Source organism: Stegostoma tigrinum, chromosome 25 (genome assembly GCF_030684315.1).
Source record: "Stegostoma tigrinum isolate sSteTig4 chromosome 25, sSteTig4.hap1, whole genome shotgun sequence".
NCBI lineage: Eukaryota > Metazoa > Chordata > Chondrichthyes > Orectolobiformes > Stegostomatidae > Stegostoma > Stegostoma tigrinum.
In genome coordinates, this window is record NC_081378.1 from 33,420,483 (window position 1) to 33,443,385 (window position 22,903).

The window sequence follows — 22,903 nt, forward strand, 5'->3', positions numbered from 1 at the left end:
CCCACCACCACCTTCGACCTACCAGCCTCATACCCACCTCCTTGACCCGTCCATCTCGTCTCCACCTATCTGCTCCTTTATCCACCTTCCATCCGCCTCTCCCAACTCTTTATTTATTTCAGATTCCCCTTCCCCTCCCACATTTCTGAAGAAGGGTCTAAGCCCGAAATGTCAGCTTTCCTCCTCCTCTCATTATCTGCAGCTTTACACTGAACAAGACTTTGGGTCAGTTTCTGAGTAGTTTGATCACTTCATTTAAAGCTTAAACCAAACATCATACTAGCATTCACCAGCACCATTGCATTACACTGATTCAAACTTGAAAAAATTATGCCTTGTCATCATATATCAAGTATGAACGAATTGATTCTCTCTAATTTCTGACTTGTGAACTATAGAGTCTTCAAGGAATACTCTGAAAACTGACAGCTTAGACTTTTTCAGCTTTTAATAATGAGCAGATTGCTGACCAAGCACTTCTGATCTAGTTATAATGGGAACTGCAGATGCTGGAGAATCCAAGATAATAAAAAGTGAGGCTGGATGAACACAGTAGGCCCAGCAGCATCTCAGGAGCACAAAAGCTGACCTTTCAGGCCTAGACCCCTCTGATCTCGAACTTGCACAAGCTGAGATTCTTTACTGAGCTAAATTATTCAATTAAAAGCTTTGTGAAAACTCCTCTTTAGGACTGAGACTATATTTGCTGCTGATTCCAGTCAAGTCTGGTTCAAATTGTCCGAAAAACTTTCAATCTCTGAATTTCCAAGTTCAAGTCAATCCTGTAACATTCTGAACCAAAACAAGCTAATAACTTTGAATAAGCTAATAACTGCCTCCCTAACCGGTTCTTCCTCTCACCCATCCCTTCCTCCCACCCCAAGCCGCACCCCCAGCTACCTACTAACCTCATCCCACCTCCTTGACCTGTCCGTCTTCCCTGGACTGACCTATCCCCTCCCTACCTCCCCACCTACACCCTCTCCACCTATCTTCTTTACTCTCCATCTTCGGTCCGCCTCCCCCTCTCTCCCTATTTATTCCAGTTCCCTCCCCCCATCCCCCTCTCTGATGAAGGGTCTAGGCCCGAAACGTCAGCTTTTGTGCTCCTGAGATGCTGCTTGGCCTGCTGTGTTCATCCAGCCTCACATTTTATTATCTTGGAATCTCCAGCATCTGCAGTTCCCATTATCTCTAATAACTTTGAATATTTACTCTGTCATAAACTACCTTGGTATAATCAATTTTTCATTCATACTCTATACCGTCTGTTGCATCCTAGATTACCATTCTGGAAGAGCTGTCTGATGAAAAATAAAAAAGCTTTCATAAAAATAATCAACACCTATATGCTACTATTCTGAAACCTAAAGACTTGAAATAATAATATGTATAAAAATCAAATATCTTTCATCACAACTGCAATGATTCAAGAAGGGAGTTCACCACCTGACTCTCAAGGTAAAATTCACTGCTAAATTCACATCAACTCTGTAAGATTGATGTACACTTGTATGAGAATTTAAGTCACTGTTTACGTGTTGTGTAAATCAATCACAGAAGATAATACTTGTAAGGAAAAAAAAGTGACAGATTCCATCTTTTAGGTAATGCTTATTTATTGAACATATTGCTTTGAATCAATATTTGTAAATCAGCTGCAAATTAGATACCACAATTGCTGTGACATAGCAGTCATAGCATTCATTCAAAAATAGTTGAACGACAATGTAAATTGCTGATGTCTTGAGCTGCAAACAAACATGACCACTGGTTCAATGTGTCAGGATTCTGCTGACAGCTTCTACAATTGTAGAAATAGACAATGTCAAAATACTTCCTGCTTTACAGAATTACATTTCCATTATTCGATACAGAGATGAGCTGGTGCTTTTCGTTTTCACTCAAAATATAAAAATATCAAAAACCTGATAGATGCAGCTCAGATAATCAGGAATGTCTGCAGATATGTTAGTCATAACTTTTCAAGATTCTCCTTTATCTGGAACCATGTGTTGGATTTCAACATTGCAAATATTGCCTCCATCATTTACGGAGAGGGGAAGAAAAGAGAGAAATGCAAGTTCCATCAGACCTGCTCTGTTACTTGATTCCCTGGTGGAATCAAAGTCAGAGATCTCGTACAAGTATGTGCAAGGGAAAGATTACCAACATCCATATCTGATAAATGTGGTTGACTTTTCATCAGGTTAGTGACATGATAGTTTGGCGAATGTCAAGGGACATAGACTGTATAGACTTTTAGAAGGTTCTTGATGAGGTTCGACACAAGTGTTTAGTTACAAATATATGAGCACACATGACTGGACCTCTGCAGTCCCTCGAATCCCCGCAAAGCAAGAACCATTTCCCCTGTAGAATATCACCAGTCTTTTGTCTCAGTATAATTTTTGATGTTTAATAAACTGACCTCATTCCATTACATCAAATGCCTCATTGTTTGAAATTTACGGTCTTCTGTCAAAATCTATTCGTCATCATGAAACCTGAGTTGCCAGTTTACTTGGTTGGATGGAAAATACAAACAGGCATTGGGACACAGACAAACAGCTTTTGGGAAAAAGACCACAATGGGGACTATAATTAAACATGGGGAAATGTCAGATCATCTGTCCAGCACAGGTAAATCAGAATATCTACTTAATGTTAAAAGACTAAGAGACATGAAGAAGCAAACTGACGTGTGCATTCAATATGGTAATAATTAAAAACTAGCACAAAGATGCAGAAGTCAAGGTAGCTAAAAGAACAAAAAGCTATTTTTATGTTAAGCAAATTGCTTCAGTTATAAAAAAGCCCAAACGGCTGGACATATTTAGGTAAAATTCGAAGTACTGCTTGCATGGCTTTAATTTGCATATTCTTCACAAAGATTTTGATTAGAAGGACAAGAAATGATCCATCAAAACATGTAAAAATTACAAGAGTCGGCCATTCAGCCCTTTGAGGATCAATATGATCATGACAGATCACCCAACACAGTATCCTCTTCCTGCTTTCACACTGTACACTTTGAATCCCTTTCACCCTAAGAAATACATAAATCGCCTTCTTGAAAACATTCAATATTTTGGCCTCAATCGCTTTCTGTGGCAGAGAATTCCACAGGCTCATCACACTCTGGGTGAAGAAATTTCTCAATCATCCTACTTTAGCTAATAACAGAATTTGATACAGTCAACAGAGAAAAACTATTTCCTCTCCTGGAGAAAACTTGAAACAACCATAAAATTAGCATTGGGAATGCAACTGGTATAATTTCATACAAAGAGTTGATCTCCATTTCTACAACAGCTCCTGAAACTGCCACTTGCATGACTAAGATTAATACATTTTCAATGGGAAATACATTAAATTTGCAGAATGGATGAATTTAAGGTCAACAGAGAGAAACATGAACTTGTATGTTCGGTGAAAAGTCACTCCTTTCTTGGAAGTGCAAATCTAGGTAAAGGAAGAATCTGACCACAAATATATTAATCACAAAAAGTTCAGCCATGGGTTAGTAAGTTCACAAAACAAACACTAAGTACAAGGCTTTATTTCTAGAGGGACAGAACTGAGATGGACATTCAGCTCAATTGACAAAACATGTAATTCAGATTAGCACGGGTGCATGCAGTTCACTTCCAATTCCAGTTGGAGACGACTTGCCAGGAGTCCTAACACAGGCAAAATAAACAACCAAGTTAAACAGTTCAAGATGATGCATCAACAAAGAAACAACAATGTGCCTTCAGCCAAGGGGTACATGAATGGTAAAGGACGAATCATAAAGTAGAGATGTTACATTAAACTTGTAGTGAACCTTGGCCTGGCCACACGTGGAGCACTGTGCACAAACTGAGTTTTCTAAAATAAAAAAACTAGAACCACTGCACAGAGTGCAGAAATGATTTGCTAGAATGGTACCAAAAATGAATTGAGTTTTTTTTTCTCAAGGAGAAGCAGCAGAGTTCTTTAAAATTTAAGAAAGTTTTGCAAGATTGAATACAGAGAGACTACTTCCTGTTCGTACAACACTAAAAGTCTCGGCCATTAGTAGAAGATACTGAACAAGAAATCCAACTTCTTTACATGGAGTGGTGATCAGGTGGATCTGTCGACCACAGTGACTGGCTGGACCAAGTGGTGGAGATGCATTTAAGGGGCAGCTGGATAAGTAGGAGGGAGAAAGAATGGCAAAATTTGTGATAAATTTAGAAAACTGAGGCTTGAATAGAACATCAGCTCCCATATGCACTGGTTGGCCAAATGTCTGGTTTTGTGTCAACTATCCTCTGCAATCTTATGTGATGTGCATTTCTACATGAGGTACCATAATGGTACAGGAAGACAGTACCTCAACATGACCAGGATGCCAAATTTTATAGAATTGATGGATTTCACTTTTGATGCACTTTATCTAGTGAGCAACAAAAAGTGCTTTTTGAGACTGGTATTTTAACATTTAGAAGTACATTACAGCTCTTGGCACGTTTCACTCAGAGTTTAGAAATCACCATTCCTTTCCAGGTATTAATTGAGGTTTTTATCCTCTCATGAATGCATTTGGCAGCTTTTACCTTTGGAGTCTCTTCCCCATTCGGGATAGCCAGTTTTGAACATCAGTTACAACTGTAGTCTCACAACAGGAATTCAGATTGACCAATCATTTCTGACCTCAAATTAAATCACATTTGTGCCACAGCAACAGGTAGCAGCAGTAGCTGGTGTATAAACATTGTCAAAAATTATAAAAAGATATCAATTATGGCTGTCAGATCCAATTTTGCAGAATATCCTTTCATTTAATACTAAATGAGGTTTTAAAAAAGGTCAAAACCCTTCTTCTTTGATCCATGTGGCATAATGTCCTTTAAAGCAAAAATCTGAATGTGATTATTATCTTTCTTGATATGTTATTACTGTGGGATACAGTCATACTGTAAGCAATGTACTAGGTTTACAAAATGATTGTTAAGCACTAGAGTTTTCCAATTGCTAGCTTTTATCCTCTTAATCGACAATTTTTAGTTGGTGGTTGTAACAACTGTATTGTCACCTCAATCACCTCTGCAAGAATTAAAACAGATTACAGTAACTGTTTAAGTGAAACACAAACTGGTGCCAGATCTTGCTTCACAAAAAAATCAGATTAAGTGATTTGATATAGTGCCTTTCATGCAACAGACAAAGATCAACCACGTAAAATGTTTCTGGAACACTTAGGTGAGAGGAACTTTACAAATATCCAAAAAAGACAACTAACCTAACTCATAGATGAACTTCAAAAATAAATGTATATTGATTACTATTTAATACTGAATATTTTCTGATAGCTTTATAATAATGCTTAGCTTGAAACAGAAACTTGGTGGCGAAAAATTTGGAGTTGAAAACTGACATTTTATCAAAGTTTTTCGTTTTGTACTCATCCTGATAATTCAAAGGAAATACCAATGTAAAGTGAAAACAACATTTGCACTATATTACAGGAGAATACTGACTAGTTGTCATGTGCATTCTGATTGATGCATCGCCGTGGAGAATCCACAAGTTAATGATGACTGACAGTTAGCATTGAAGTTCTGTTTAAATATTAAATGCTGAGAAATGAACTAAAGAATGATAGTCACTTAGTTTGAGTTGAGACAGGTTCACTGCGTACACGTTATTTCTCTCTTCAAAGAACAGTAATGTGTATTAATATGTAGCTGCCATTACACACAGATGTGCCACACTGTGAGCCTGACGGACAATCCTAAATTGGTTGTCAGTGTAATTGTTTCCATACAGGATTATACAGCAAACTTTGTCCAGTCACAGAATCACATCCAATTTTGGACAGTCTGTTTAGAGTTTTGGAAGTGCTGTTGCAAGCAGATCAAGGAATAAGCTATTTAATACAGTCTTTGAGACATATGGCAGCCATACTTAGCATCACACCAGCACTGAAATTCATATTGTGCATCATACATTTACGTGAGAGGCAGAATGTCTTTTTGACTTATAGCAGCAACTTTGTCATGGAGAGAACCAATCATATTGCTATTGTATTACAGCAGCAACAGCTTGAAATAGCTAGCTTCATTACTGCAACAATTTACTAATCAAGGATAACCTGAAGTAGCCTCAGTACTTTTCAGGACTAAAAATGCGACCTTGGTGCTAAAGTAAGTGTAACAAAGCCACCCCACAAAATAAAAGCAATCAAATCCTATCTCACTGCTATCAGGCAAACTTATGAACTGGCATAAGGCTGTCACTTTTACACTTAAGACGAAGCTTCGACAGAATGTGCCATTTTTCAGTACTACTCAATCTTTCTTGTGCCTTTACTCTCAGTTTTTACATTACGGCTATTTTCTTAGGCAGCATTTCCATAAATCAAGAAATTTCCTATTTTGATGGGGTAATTCATTATGATCTTTTGACACTGATGATTCTCTGAAGATAGCTGGGCAAGTTGAAACAGTTGTTCAGGCGGCCTTTGGGATCCGTGCGTTTATAAATACAACACAGAATATAAAAGCAAGGAAGTGATGCTACACATGCACAAATCATTGGTATTTGGAGCACTGTCTTCACTTCTGTGCATCTTATTTAAGGAAGGATGCTACAGCCCTGGAGAGAATTCAAAGGAGATTTACTGGAATTATGTCAGGAATGAAGGGGCTTTTAGATATAAGAAATGTTTAGAGAAATTGGGCTCAGTGTCTTTGGAGCAAAAAAATTAAGACATCACCTTATTGAGGTGTTAAAAATTATGAACAAATTTTGACAGGATAAAGAATGATATTCTGTTTACATTCGATGGTATGTCAGTGACTAGAGGGTCACAATTTCAACGGGAGAAAGCCAGTTAAGGTTTCAGGTCCAGTGATCCTTTAATCTTTGGGTCACGGGGCCCAAAACATCAACTTTGATTTCTCTCCACAGATGCTGCCTATCCTGCTAGGTTTTTCCAAGTAATTTCTAATTTTGCTTGTGATGACCAACATCTGCTGCTCTTTGGGTTTTTTTTTCCAGTCACAATTTCAAGCTTGTCTGTAAAAGAGCTAGGAGTGGGATGAGAAAAAACCTTTTTACTCAGTGTTGTTAGGATTTGGAATGCAACGCCAGGTGAATTGCAGAGATGGGTTCCGTCAGAGGTTTCAAAAGTGAGCTGGATATATATTAGAAAATGAATTTAGACAGCTACAGAGAAAGGGCTAGAAAATGTGACGACTAGTTGGGTAGCTGTTTCAGGACCTGGGACAAACATGATGGGTTGAACGATAACCTTAGGTGCGGGAATTAAACCCACACTGGTGGGATTACTGAGCATCACAAATCCAACCTTCTAAACTAACCAAACGTCACAACATCATTCACTCGATCGAGGCATACTCGTCTGTAACTATGGTCAAATATCCAATGAATATTTATATCTGTGTGGAAATGCTGAACAATTAAATGAAATACAGCAAGCAATTTCCATTTCAGATAAACCTAAATGAAATCAAATTTACATTTTAACGTGTAAACTGCTAGCTAACATTTACTCAAACAAGAGGTTTTTGTTTAAAAGGCCCGTCATCTTTTCAACAATAGAATCTTGGATATTGCCACTTTAATGCTCTGGAAATAGCTCCTAAGTTAATAAAAGTAGCTCTCCAAATATTTTTGGACAGATGTGAAATGGAGACCAGTTTCTTCTTCTTTTAGATTTGGAGACCAGTTTCTTTTTAAAAAATATAACTCAATGTTTTCTCTGACTGGAAGTTGAGATGACTTAACTGGCAGTTCTAACAAGCCTGTAGATTAGCAATAGAAAAAAGGCATTTGGGTATCAGTTCCTAAAAATTATCCACATTATTCATTTCCAATCTTTAATCTGGGTGCATACAAGACAAAATTTAAAAAAAGAAAAGAACTGATGTTTCTGGAGGTCTTAATCAAGAACAGAAATTACAGCAGAAACTCAGCAGGTCTGGCAGCATCAATGGAAAGCAAGCAAGAGTTAACAATTTGAATCTGGTGAGTCAACTAATGATGAGTCACCGGACTCAAAATGTTAATTCTATTTTCTTCACAAAGATGCTGTCAGACCTGCTGAGCTTCTCCAGAAATTTCTCTGTCTTGTATCACAAGACATTATCTATCTAAATATCCTGACGATCCAACCCAGGCTGCTATGTCATCAGGCGCTACAGTCTGACAAATTAAAACATTACTGAAACACAGGACTTCGTGGCAAATGTTTCATAGATGTTTTTGCTGTAACTGTTAGCTTTTTCTCCAGAGTTCACCCAATAACATACAGCAAGAAAGGCTTTTCAAAAATCAATAAAATTGCTCTGCATTTTCAAAATATGATGTGAACAAAGACTTCAGCATAGTCAGAAAGATCTACATGCAATTAGGACAGGGCAAGCCCTCAACTATGATGGCTCCCTGTGTCAAGAACAATGTTTGCCTCCTGGGGAGTTTTAGGAATCATCCAATGGATAGTGAAATGTATGTGTTAGTACAGAATTTTTGAACATAGTCGGAGTCTTTTGAAGTCAAGTACATTTCAAGGTATGAAACATGTACCATAGAATGCAGTAATTTTGGCAACAAACTTAACAAAACTTGTTTTTATTCATAATAACCCATCACAAATTAATTGGCTACAACATTTATTTGACTGATACATTATTGTAAACGTGTTTTGAAATTTTGGCAGCCTATCTTTCCAAACATTGCACAAATTAATTTCTTGAATAATATGTCTCACTGAAAAAGCCACTGTCTTTGGTTTATCATTTTTCAGAAATGTTTTATGCATCATCACCTGTCATAATGGAACATGAGGGATCTTTTACTCAATGTCAATGATGTATGACAGTGTTTATACTCCATAAGTGCTTTTCCCACTCGTTATCTTTTCCACCCAATCTCCATTATCCCTCAATTACCATCTCTCATAAAGCCTTCATTTAAATACAGATATCCTGCATGCTTAACCTCCCAACATGGTATGAAGTTCCACATTTCCACGATCCTCTCAGAGAATAAATTGTTCATAATTTCTTGAGTTGGTCCCTTATTTTACATCTATGCCTCTTGTGCTGGATTGATCCAAGTGGAAAAAGTATATCCACACTGAATCTATCGAATCCCTTCACACCTTCAAAGACCTCGACTCGGCTTCTTTTTCCTCATTGATCTATAGAGTAAACAGCTTCATCAGTCTGCCAAGCTAGTTGCATCCATTCAATTTAGTAACAACCTTTTTCACACATTCTCCAGTCCTTCAATAATCTTTTCGCAGTACAGAGACCAGAGCTGCACACTGTATCCAAGCTTAATCAACATATAAATCTTGGAATAAACCAAAAAAATTGCACATGCTAGATATCTGAAATGAAAACTGAAATTGCTCGAGAAATATGCAGACCTGGCAGCACCTGTGGAACGAAATCACAGCTAACATTTCAAGCCCAATGACCCTTCTTCATGCCTTCTGAAGAGTTACTGAACTTGAAATATGTACTCTGCTTTCACTCTCCAGAGGCTGCGAGACTTGCATAGTTTCTCCAGCAGTTTCTGTTTTTGCGTAAAACTTTGATCTCTAGATTTAAATACAGACATATCAGGATCGCAGCTGGGAAAAATTTAAAATTAAGACAGTTTATTCCAAAATAAAATTTGTTCAAATGCAACATAGACAATATGAACACAAAGAATATTAATTTGATTTATTTCAAAGCTAACCCAATAACACTGAACACAAAATAGTGCAACACAGGAACAGGCTTTTTGGCTCACTACGCACGTCATCTGTAATGCCATTCTGAACTGATCGCATCTTCCAGCATGGTCCGCATCCCTCAAGGCCTTCCCTGTTCATGTGTCCGTCTAAATGCTTCTTAAACGTTGCTTTTGTATCTACTTCAATTATCTTCCCTGGCAGCACATTCCACAGACCTACTGCCCGCTGTGTGAACAAACTTTAAACTTTCTCACTCTCACCTTAGGAATTTATGCCCCCGAATATTTGACATTTCCACCCTGGGTAAAAGACTGACCACACAGCCTATCCAAGACTCTCATAATTTTATATACATCAAACACAATGCCAACGCCACCACCAACGCCCCCCACCGCCCCCTCCCCACCCCAACCCTCAGCCTCTGACACTCTAGCGAAAACAATCCAAGTTTGTCCAACCTCACCTTAAAAAGGTAATACACTCCAATCCAGGCCACATTCTGGTAAAGGTCTCTGCACCCTCTCCAAAGTACCCACATCCTTTCTATATTGTGGTGAGCAGAAGTACACAAAATAATCTAAATGTGGCATAGCTAATGTTTGAAACAGTGTCACTGTCCAATCTCACTGGACTCTGGAACTCTCCCCTGAAAAGGACTGTGGCTCTACCAAAGTAGACGGACTGCAGTGGTTCCAGAAGGTAGCTCACCACCAACTTCTCAAGGGCAACTAGGGATGGGCAAGAAATACTGGACAAGCGGTGACACGCAAGTCTCAAGTCAATAAAACTTTACAAACTTACTGTTTTGAGTGATGAGTTATCCGTCCTATTTTCTGAGATTGGTGTTGACATGGAGCACTTGACAACTGATTAAAAACATTCAAAGACAAAAGTATTTGCTCCTCCATCCACATAAGCTTAACCGCCACAATTCTCCATCATTTTAATTTAGTTTATGGCTGGTTTGCCAATCATACAGCACAGCTAGGCCGAAGTGACATCCCAAAAGTATGCTGGTTGAGGTGGAGAAGCAGTAAACAAGGCAAGGTTGAAGGGATCAAAATAGAAATATAGTTCTGATTGCTTCAGAATACATCACATTTTCTCATTAGCATTATCTATTTAATGGCTCGAGTTACATCTATTAATTGATTTTAACAACAGAATCAAGGCTGATAACAGCAAAGATTTACTGCACACTGTTTTGAACATGCTTTAAGTCTATTTCATCTTGCTGATTTTATATATTCTCGCCCTTCTTCATCACAGAGAATTGTTCATCACTATTTCAACATTTTATAATGTTCTTTGTTAGTGACTGGAATACACACAAACAACTGCACATGATAACATTTCTCACACAAAAAAGAACAAATGTCAACAACATCCTAAAATCAATAGCTTACATCCTGACAATTTCACTTATGTTTGCAGAGTTTGAAATGAGTCGGCTCATTTCAATATAAGCTATGTGGAAGTTCTCATCCACACATTTAGTCTCTGGTACTGCAGAGAAAAAGTCTGGTTTCACACTGAGGACACAGTCCATGATGTTCTGATCTGTACTAAATGGACTAGGTTCAGAAAAGAATTAACAGTTCCAGATTAGGTATCCATGAAGCACTGTGGGCCGTCAACAGTTGCACTCAAACTATATTCCATTAAAACCTGAAACATCATAACTCTGGCATATCCCTCACTTTACCATTACAATTCAGCTAAAGGACCAAACTTTATTCAATAACTGTAGGACAGCATGTCTGAAGAAGCAACAGGAACAACCACAAATTGAAGGACACCAAACTGATGAAATCCAAACAGAGGACAACATGTACGCTGTGGACAAGGGGGAAAATATGCTTTAGACAGATCTAGGTAACTTGACATTCAACCAAATAAATTAGTTTTCTGTGGGAAATTGTTCAGAGACAATTACACAAATAAACCACAGGCAGAAGATCAGCAACCATCAGCAGCCCAGATGTGTGGAGTTGATAATCCAGCAAGGCCTCCATCTCACATCTGTAACATCACAGCTACCAGAACTCTGCCTCTTGTATCACATAATGAAGTACAAATTAAGCAAATCAAATGTCATCTAAACTACTGGCCCTGCCAATAACTCAACTGGAATGTTGAAGATCTGTGTTCCATAATAAGCCATGTCACTACAGCTCCAAAACAACCATCACCCAGAGGAAACTAACTATGCATGCCCTACTTAGAAAAAAACAGGACAAATCCAATCTGTTTAAATTACAGCCTATCAGCAGATGTGTAAACATCAACATGATAGAAAGTGGCACTCAAAGTAACAACCCCAACAACTCCATCAGAGGGTCCAGTTGAGCATGTTTGCTGATAAATGCACAATGCTTCACAGCATTCATAACACTGAAGCAGTCCATGTCCTTATGCACCAAATGCTGGACAACAAACCAGGCTTGAGCAGATAACGGTACTCAATCTTTATGCCACAGGTGTGACAGTTCATAACCATCACCAAGAGTTGCTCAACATCACTCCCTAAGAGTTAACAGGCTTCTCTTGCTGAATCACACATCATAAACACCCTGGGGGGGCACCAATGACAAGCAATGGAATTGGACCAGCCACATATAGAATGTGGCTACAAAAGCAGGTCAGAGGCTGCGAATACTGTGACAAATGACTTGCTTCCTGTCTCCTTCAAGCCTCTGCATCATCTAAAAGGCACATCAAAACGGCAATGAAATGTTCTGCACCTGGCTGGATGAAATCAGCTCCAACAACATTGAGGCAGCATCCAGCTTCCTTGAGTCACACTTCATTCATCACTTTATACAATCATCCCCTCCAGTACCGAACCACCTCGGTACAATGGAACTCATCTGCAGGATGCACCACAACTAACAGGGTTGGCGATGGCCTCATGGTGTTATCAGTGGACTGTTAATCCAGAGACCCAGGTAACGTTCTGGGGACTCAGGTTCAAATCCCACCATGACAGATGGTGGAATTTACACTTAATAAATATATGGAATTAAGAATCTAAAAATGACTGTGAATCCATTGTTGACTGTTGGAAAAACCCATCTGGTTCACTAATGTCCTCTGGCGAAGGAAACTGCCATCCTCATCTGGTCTGATCGACGTGTGACCCTAGACCCAGAGCAACGTGGTTGACTCTGAACTGGCCTCTGAGCTATTAGGGATGGGCAATAAATGCTACCTAACCAGTGATGCCCTCATCCTGTGAAAGAATAAAGAGGAAAAAAAAACTCACCAAGGCTCCTTCAATAGCACTTTATAACAGAAACACAAAGGCAGTTAACTTGCAAGTTCCTCTTCAAGGTGAAAACCATCTTGACTTATAAATATATTGTTATTTCATCACAGCTTCTGAATTTCGATCCTGCAACAGTCCAGTTCTGGGTGCACCTCACACTATATCAATTGAATTAGTTCCAAGTTCTGAGAAAGTTCAGCTAATGTTTTGGAATCCTGGTTCAATTCCTGCCACAGCAGAAGGCAGAATCTGAATTCGATAAAGTATATCTGGAATTAAGAATCTCCTGATGACCATGAAGCCACTGTCAATTGCCGGAAAAACCGATCTGGCTCACGAATGTCCTTCAGGGAAAGAAGTCTGCTGTGATTGTATAAGCTGATGAATAAAGGGTTACTCAAACCTCCCCCATCCTCATGTGATCTGGCCTATACATGAATCCAGACATACAATGTGGCTGACTCTCAAGTGCACTATGAAATGGTCTAGCAAGCCATTCAATTCTTTCCATCGCTCTGAAGTCTCACACGGATTGCAGAGGTTCAAAGAGGCAGCTCACCATCATCTTCTCAACGGCAACTAGGAATGGGTGATAAATGCTGGCCAGCCATTAACACCAACATCCCTTGACTGAATAAAAAAAAAGTGGCTTACCACCACTTCCTCAAGAGCAGTGAGCCATGTCAGTCAAGCCAATTTTCCTTGGAAAGATAGAGATTAAAGCAATTGCAAACAGAAGCATTAGCTACATATGCTTACTAATCTGTTTTCTCCATTTTGTTTGGGATAACTAATGTTTAGAAATTTTGACTCTTCAGTTCTACATGCCAGCTTCTTAACACTTAATGTCGTGAAACTCTCAGATGCTTTGCAGTTTCTCCTTGAGTAATTCATGGCTGTTAAGTGCATCTCCTAACCCTCCCTCTAATTTCTACCTTCTGTTTGCAATAATCTTTACGTAATTTAGTCTGTAACAAATCAGCTGATCTGTAATTTTTTGACAACCAAGAAATACTTGTTCCTTACTCCCAATTTGTCAAAAATTGACAATTCAACCAAACTGCACTGCACTCCTGAATTAAGGATATTTATGTAAAAACAGGAATGACCCATTGGCATCAATATGCAGAGGACTACAAAGCATGGTTTCTCTAGCCAATATCGAATATTTGATTTCTTCTGGCCATTCATTCTCCATCATTAAGTTTACTTTACATACAAAGCTTCAATGTCTCAGGAAATGTATAAATACAACATGGAGTTCTATATTCTCAACTGTTACAGCTTCTGACAGATGACAATGATACAGTATTAAAATCAGAATGAGTTTTACAGATGTATTTTTTAGGATGACGTAAGCTTGTTTCCTAAAACAGCATTGCCAGCTTCACATCATGTCTTTTCTTAGAAGAAAGAAGCACAGGCCAAGAGAATTTAAATGTCAGCTGACTTTCTTAATAGCAAATAGTTCACAGGGCAGTTAATTCACTGTCAATGTGAAGTTTAAGTATTTCAACAATCCTACTTCAGAACCGTTGAAAGTTTAACTTACTCGAGTTACTGTCATAAAACAGCAATGCAAAGCTCAAGTGATACAAGGGGGCTTTCTCCAAGTAATATTGCTTTCTCAGTCTGTCAAATTTTACACCAGAGTTAATACAAACATGCAGTGAATGATAAATTAAAATGCTTTGTAGCGACACAAAACTGGTATCACTAATTGGAAAGGGTTAACTATTCTCTCTTCACATCTCATGATAAAAAACAATAAAATGATTACTGAATTCTACATCAGTATTTACATCAGTATCCAAAAAATTCAATACAGCCAACTGTTTGGGAAGTATTCTGAAGTGCATTAATGCATTTTAAGGATTGGTACTTGCATCAGCAGTTTTTCACAAGAGTGTGTGCAATTAGTTCTGCTAGAACAACATCAGAACTCACCTGGTATGTGTCCCATAATCTAATGGTACACCGTAGGGGAAGTTCCCTCATCAGTAGGTTATTCATCCATCGAAAAGCAAACTGCAGATATTCAACTTCTGATTGTTGCAAGTGTTTATGTACTCGTTCTGTAAAGGAAAAAGAAAACTTTTCATGCTCCACACCAAAGGTTCATCTTGAAACTTATGCACTCCACCAAATCATACTTAAATGCAAGCTTTAAACACTAAAATTATGTTGTTTTATATGAAATGTATTTCACAAGTCTTGGTTTTTGTCTTTTTATTCTAATACAACATATATATCGTCAGCTTTCACCAAGAATTACTGAGCAGTAATCAAAACTTCCCATCCATAAATCTTTCTGCAGCTTCCCCACCTCCTCAGTACTACCTGCCTGTCCACCTATCTTCGTATCATCGGCAAACTTCGCCAGAATGCCCCCGGTCCCTTCATCCAGATCAGGGTTGGAATATAAAAGCAGCCATGTGCTTCTGAGGCTTTATAAGGCTCTAGTGAGGCCCCATTTAGAACACTGTGTCCAATTTTGGGCCCCACACCTCAGGAAGGACATACTAGCCCAGGAGCGTGTCCGGCAGAGATTCACAAGGATGATCCCTGGAATGGTAGGTTTAACATATGATGAACAGCTAAGGATCCTGGGATTGTACTCATTAGAGTTCAGACAGTTGAAGGGAGATCTAATAGAAACTTACAAGGTAATGTATGGTTGAGAAGAGGTGGACACTAGGAAATTGTTTCCGTTAGGCAGGGAGACTAGGATCCGTGGCCACAGCCTTAAAATTAGAGGGGGTAAATTTAAAACTGAAATGAGACGACATTTCTTCAGCCAGAGCGCGGTGGGCTTGTGGAATTCATTGCCGCAGAGTGCAGTGGAGGCCGGGACATCGGATGCCTTCAAGGCAGAGATCGACAAATTCTTGATCTCAAAAGGAATCAAGGGCTACAGGGAGAGTGCAGGGAAGTGGTGTTGAAATGCCCATCAGCCATGATTTAAATGGTGGAGTGGACTTGATGTGCCGAATGGCCTTACTTCCACTCCTGTCTCTTATGGTCTTATAAACTTAATAAATTCTGTACAACTACCTGGAATGGATTTGGTACCTAATCAGGAGTAATTTGATTGTCTCTCTCAAACTCAGTTCATAGTTTAATTTGAGTACTCTTGTAGAGCAGTTAAAAAGGCCCTCTGGGCAAGAAAGTGTGGGTTCAAATCCTACCAGAGATGCTCCAGAGATGTTACAACATCCCTCTAACAGGGTGATTTAAAAACATCTGGAATTGTAATTCATGCTGATCTTACAATTAAAGGGAAAGTAAATCTCAAAATCTTACATCTCTGTTGTGAATTCGCCTTCAGATAAGTCACCAACCTTTCCTCAAATTCAAACATTAGCAAGCTTGAGATCAACTTTACAAAATAGGATTTTCAATTCAAAGCCTGGATTTGATTTCAGAGTACATCTGCTGTGTTCCAAAGTGAAATGTTGAGGAGCACGACAGAATCCAACAGAGCACAACTGGCAGCAAACAAAAACAGGACCACAGTATACAAGACAGGGGTGACAAAAGTGGTCCGGAGTAAGGTCTGGTAGAAGAAAGTGGAAAATGTGAATGGGGAGTACAAAATGGTTCCCCGAGATGCAGACAGCAAGGGGGCTGCAAAGATTGGGTACCCAGGAGGTACTTCAAGTCCAGTATAAAAACAGTTATACTCTTAAGATTTTAGAGTAGATTTGTAGTTCGGGGTGTGGATGTTGTGGTTGGTTGGCTTGCCTGCTGAGCTGGTTCGTTGTTCCACAAACATTTCATTACCCTGCTGGGTAGCATCATCAATGCGGCCTCCGATGAATCGCTGTTGTGTTTTCCCATCTTTCATGTAAACTCTGGTGTCCGTTGAGTTGGATTACCTCACTTCTAGGTTTTCCTTCACAATGGAGTGCACATGGGGTCTAGCTGTATGTGGCTCACTCAATACTCACTCAACTAGGTCCACATGGGTAAGAACCACCAATTCAATTGGGACAACACCAGGATCCTGGGACGGCCATAGCCGAGACAAGCACGGGAATTCCTAGAGGCCTGGTTATCCACTAAGAAAGCCATCCATAAACAAAGAGCTCAACCCTGTATATACTCCATTGTGAAGGAAAACAGAATTAAGGTAATCCAGCTCAATGGACACCAGAGTTTAAATGACAGGTGGACAAATACAATAGCGCTTCATTGAAGGCAGCACTGGTGATGTTACCCAGCAGGGTAATGAAACGTCTGCAGAACAACGAATCAGCTCAGTGAGCCAATCAACCAGGACAATTATACTGAAATCAAAATATTAACTCTGATTTTCTCTTCACTGAAGCTGTCAGACTGGTTGAATTTCTCCCGTATCTTTATATTTGAATTCCCAGCATCTACAATATTTTGCATTTAACACAAAACAGAAATCTTTTTAAAATGACGAAGGAAGACTGGACTGCTGTCATGTCTGAAGTGGGAAATCATTTAACTTTATAGCAAAATGATTGCAGTAAATGGACAGAGTGAAAGCACAGGTAGAAACACAGAGTGTAAAACAGAGAAACTAATCAGCCTGACCAAGAATGTGGCCAGTGTAGACTAGAAACACATCTAGTTTTGCCAGAATTACAAAGTACTATAACAGCTTTGAATAACTTGTAATCATATGATAAGAAGGATGTCAGAGTACGCAACAGAACTGTAAAATGTATAAATATGTAAAAAAGCTAAGAACAGAGTGACCAGCTCTTCATAAAGTATTTCCCTGTGTGCATGCTTGATTAATAAATCATTGTCTTGCTCAGACCCTCAGTAATCTCTGTCTCAAGTGTCACGAGAACACTACAGCAAAGGCAATAGGCACATGGTTCCACCATTGCAGGTTCCTTTCTAAATCACTCAGCATAATGATGGAAACATATTGCTGCTTCTTCACTGGCATTGCATCAAACCCCAGAATTTGACTGCTCACAGCATTGTGGATGTACCCACAGCAAATGGACTACAGCAGTTTGCTGTGGTTGCTCAGGTAAGCAATCAGTCATGGGTGAAAAATGCTGGAAATGTGAAAAATCCCAATCAGTGAAGCGCACATTCCCTGAATTAATTAAACGCTAGCACTATCATCCATATAGGTGATACCAAACTTGCCAATCCTATTAACTCATCAAAAAATTCCATCCTGGTGGCATATCAACTTTAAATACAACTCACTTTTCCAAAAGTTAACCTTTATCATCCAGCATTTTAACCAGCTCTTCCACTCACTAGAACTCCCCAGGTGTCATCTTTCTTCGATAAATTAATCAGTACAACGAGCATGCTCTCTGTTCCCAGGTGCGGATCTCCATGCCTCACCTTCTCAGCATGGTTCCAAAAGGATGACCCCTCACGTTAAACCTAGTTCCTAGCACCCTAGTTCTGGACTCACCTATTAGAGGCAACATCCGAATAAGTCTACATTGACAAGGCCTTTCAGGATCTTACCAGTTCTAAAGAAGAGGCATTTGCACGCAACATGTCAACTCTGTTTCTCAGCTGAGAGGTGCTGCAGCTCCTTAGATTCTTCAGCACTTTCTGGTTTGTTTCAAGATCTGTGAGGATTTTATACACCTTAATCAAATCAGCCCACATTTTTCTATCCTCCAGGAAAACTAAGCCCAGCCTGTCCAAGTTACCTTTTAAGACAACACACTCATTCCATGTTTCTCACAACTAAACTGGCTCTAGTTTATTTACATCCTTATTTCAAAAAGGAAACTGCAATGTGTAGAGTATTCAAATGTGATCTCACTACTTCAGACCATAACTAAAGCATACTTTCCTAATTTTCATGTTCAATTCCTTAGAATTCGGGTAGCACTGCTACCTCATGGTGGCAGGGACCAGGGTTCGATTCCACCTTTGGGCATCTGTGTGGAGTTTGCACATTGTCCACATATCTGCAGGGTTTTCTCCAGGTGCTCTGGCTTCCTTCCACAGTCCAAACATGTGGAGGTTAGGTGGATGGGGGCTGAGTGGCCTGCTTCCACATCGTAGCGACTCTATTTATTCAATGGAAGATGTAAATTATTTGGCTGCCTGGAGAGAGACAGACTTTGCCACATCACACTTGATGATGTATCAAAGAAGTGTCAAGGGAAAAAATGCACTCACACTGAACTTGTCTTCTCCTGGAAGTGGCTCAGACTGTGAACATGACAGCAATCTGGGCAGGACACTTTTTGTGTTATTGTCCTTCAAGAATGCACAAATATGGGTGGTGAAAGCAAGCTTCAACCTTGATCTGTGCTTTTTTTGGGCTGACATTCTAATATGTGCAAGAAAATGCTGAGTTTTAAGGAGGAACACGGAACAATTCCACCTGTAGATAAAATGATAGAATGCTCAAACTAGACCAGCCACATCTGCACCAATTATTGGGAAAATAATGAAATACCAAATACAAGTGAAAATACAAAAAAAATTAAGAAGTTACACAATTTTGTTGGAAGAATATAGGAATTGAACATTATTTAAATGGAAAAAAAAACTGCAGAAAGCTACAGAACAGAGAGATTTGGGAGTCCTCATCCCGGAATCAGAAAAAGAGCTAGCATCCGAGTTGAGTGGGATATAAAGAAGACAAACGGAATTTATTTCACAGGGAATGGAATATAAAAGTTGAGAGGTTTAGCTGAAACTGTCTAAGGCAGTAATCAGATCACTATTAGAATATGGTGAACAGCTTTGGGTTTCATATCTAAGGAAAGGCAGACTGGTTTAGGAGAAGATCCAGAGAAGGTTCACTTTGCTGGTAGTAGATATGGAAGTACTTTCTCACAAGGAGAGGTTGCGTTGACTGGGACTGTACTCATTGGAATATAAAAGAATGAGGGGCAACTTCATTAAAACATCCAAGATTCTTAGATGACTTGCCAGGATAAATGCAAAACCAGAGCCAGAGGGCATATTCTCAGAATATGAGGTCGCATATCTATAGTTCTTTACTGCAGAGGTTGGGTCATGGCATATATTCAAGGCTGATACAGAAACAATTTATAATCAGTAAGGGAATCAAGGATTATGTGGCCAAAGGCAGGAAAGCGGAGTTGAACATGATCAGATTGGCCATGATCTCATTAAATGATGGAAGAGACTCTACAGGCTGAATGGTCTACTTGTGCTCATATGTCTTATGAGCTAATACAAACATATAACCTCAACAGTGCAAATAGGATTCACAAGTTAAAGGTTAGCTTGACGAACTTCACTGAATTCATTGAAAGGGTAACATGGAGGCAATGGCCGAGTGACATTACTGCTGGACTGTTAATCCAAATACCCAGATAATGTTCTGGGGGCCCCGGGTTTAAATCCTGCCTCAAACGTGGTGGAATTTGAAGTCAATAAATATGTGGAATTAAGAGTCTAATGATGACCACAAATCCATTGTTAATTGTTGGAAAAACCCATCTGGTTCACTAATACCCTTCAGGGAAGGAAACTGCCATCCTTACCTGGTCTGGCCTACATGCGACTCCAGGCCTACAACAATGTAGATGACGCTTAACTGCCCTCTGGGCAATTATGGATGGGCAATAAATGCTGCCTAGCCAGCACTGCCCTTATCCTGTGAATGAATTTTAAAAAGACAGTAGATAGGATAATCCAGTCAATGTAATATATCTACAGTCCCAAAAGGTTTTCAGTAACAGTGGATGAATGATCTAAGTTAGAGCATGCTGAGTTGGGGACAATTATAATGGATAGTGAGCTGGCTGAAAAATGAAACAGAGATTAGGGGTAAATGGTAGAACTGACAGAAAATGGATACCCGCTGAGATCAAGCTAAAACAATTATTGCTGACAATTTATATCAATAATTTAGACTTTGGAAGCCAAAACACATTCTAAAAACTTGCTCACACCTGCAATTTGGGAGACTGACAGAGGAGAAGAAATGGTCAACACCAACAACTTCAATGAACATCAAATAAAACGGCAGAATAGGAGTAAAATTGTCAAATCGATTTTAACACAATCAAGTGTGAGTGACAATTTAGTGAGAGAAAAATTGGAAGAATGTGAATTTCAAAAGGATAGGACTGTTTTGTTATGGTTGGTTGTCTTGCTGAACTGGTTCGTTGCTTTTCCGCAGACATTTCATTACCCGCCTGGGTAATATCATTAGTGCAGCCTCTGATGGAACGCTGTTGCGTTTTCCCACCTGTCATTTGAACTCTGGTGTCCCTTGAGCTGGATGACCTCACTTCTGGTTTTCCTTTGCAATGGAGTGTTTCTGGGGTCGAGCTCTGTGTTTCTTGATGGCTTTCTTCACGGAGTACCAGGCTTCTAGGAATTCAACACAGCTACGCCAAGAGGAGGAGCACCTCTTCCAGGTATTCAAAGATAATGGATACCCGAAAAACTGGGTCAGAAGATGTCTATTACACGAACGACATTAGGAAGATACGACACGACCCGACACACACACTGCGCTATCTTACATCAGGAACACATCTCAACTGACCACAACACTCCTACGACCACTGGGCATCAGAGTAGCACACAAACCCACATCAGCCCTATGATAACTGCTCACCGAACCAAAGACCCACTACCCAATCTGGACAGGACCCATGTCATATAGAGTCCGTGACAAACAGTATGTCAGACAAACAGGAAGGAAATTAGCAACAAGAGTGCACAAACATCAATTGGCTGCAAAAAACATGACAAAGACTCACTCATGTCTATCCACATGGATAAGGAGAACCACCAAATTGACTGGGACACCACCAAGATCCTGCAACAAGCAAAGCAGAGGCAGGCACAGGAGTTCCTCGAAGCCTGGTACTCCACAAAGAAAGCCATCAATAGACACACAGACCTAGATCACTCCACTGCAAAGGAAAACCAAAATGAGCTAACCCAGGTCAACAATCCAGAGTTGAAATAACAGATGGGAAAACACAACAGCGCTTCATCAGAGGCCGCACTGATAATCTTACCCAGCTGGCTAACTGAAACGTCCGTGGAAAATCAACGAACCAGATCAGCAAGCCAAGCAACCACAAGAGCCACAGCCCGATCTACAAATCTACTCTAAAACCTTAGACAGGAGTGTTTAGAATCTAGCATTATAAGCAAAATCAGTGAAAATTTTGGCCTGTGTAAATACAGCCATAAAAGCACTGGGATTTATTTCTGGCGCAACAGATCTGAAAATGAGAAAACTTTTACTCAATTTGAATTCATTTCTGGTTAGACTACTTCGGAGTGCTGTGTTCAGTTGTTATTGCTATTAATAAACAAGAAAGTTTGTATAAAGAAAAATACAAGACTAAGGTGATATCAGAACAGCAAGACATCAGGAAATCACGAACATGCTTTAACTCTTGGCCCTTGAAACAAATATTGCAGGGTGACACAAAAGGTTTTAAATTTAAGAAGTGTTTTGATAGAGTAGCCATAGAGAAAGCGCTCCTACTTGCAGAGAACAGCAAACCTAAAAAGCATCACTAAGATAGTCACCAAGAACTCAGATATTGAATTCGAAGAAACATCTCAGTTCAGTCTTGTTTCAGGTTCATTTCCTTCACCTTTCATAATACTCAACTTGCATATCTGATTAAATGCTGGTATTTGTTAATTTTGCATTGCATTTTAATGAACTCTCATTTCCAAAAAAATGCAAAGCATTCATTGCAAGTACCTTTCCATCTGGCCAAGTAGTATCAATATTCTGCTAATCAACAAAGTGCTCCAGCTAGCTTGTTTAAAAGTATAACAATATTATAATAAAATCCTAGATTTAGAGAATTAAACTCAGAATTCTGTTTCCATTTCCAAAAATGTCAACAAGGAGAATCAACTTCTGCAGGAAAGAAAGGATGCTCTTGCTCTGATAAAGCAAATCTGAT

The 22,903-nt window shown here is 39.3% G+C and overlaps 1 protein-coding gene across 5 annotated transcripts in view; it reads right to left on the reverse strand.

The window, feature by feature from the left end:
* The window catches only part of tbc1d22a (TBC1 domain family, member 22a), a 365,864-nt gene that overhangs the window by 99,908 nt on the left and 243,053 nt on the right, over window positions 1-22,903 (reverse strand). For all 5 annotated transcript variants that reach the window (XM_059654624.1, XM_048554225.2, XM_048554228.2 and 2 more), the window contains one exon: window positions 14,958-15,085. In XM_059654624.1, the coding sequence (XP_059510607.1) occupies window positions 14,958-15,085 (128 nt within the window). The remainder of the gene's footprint in view (window positions 1-14,957; window positions 15,086-22,903) is intronic.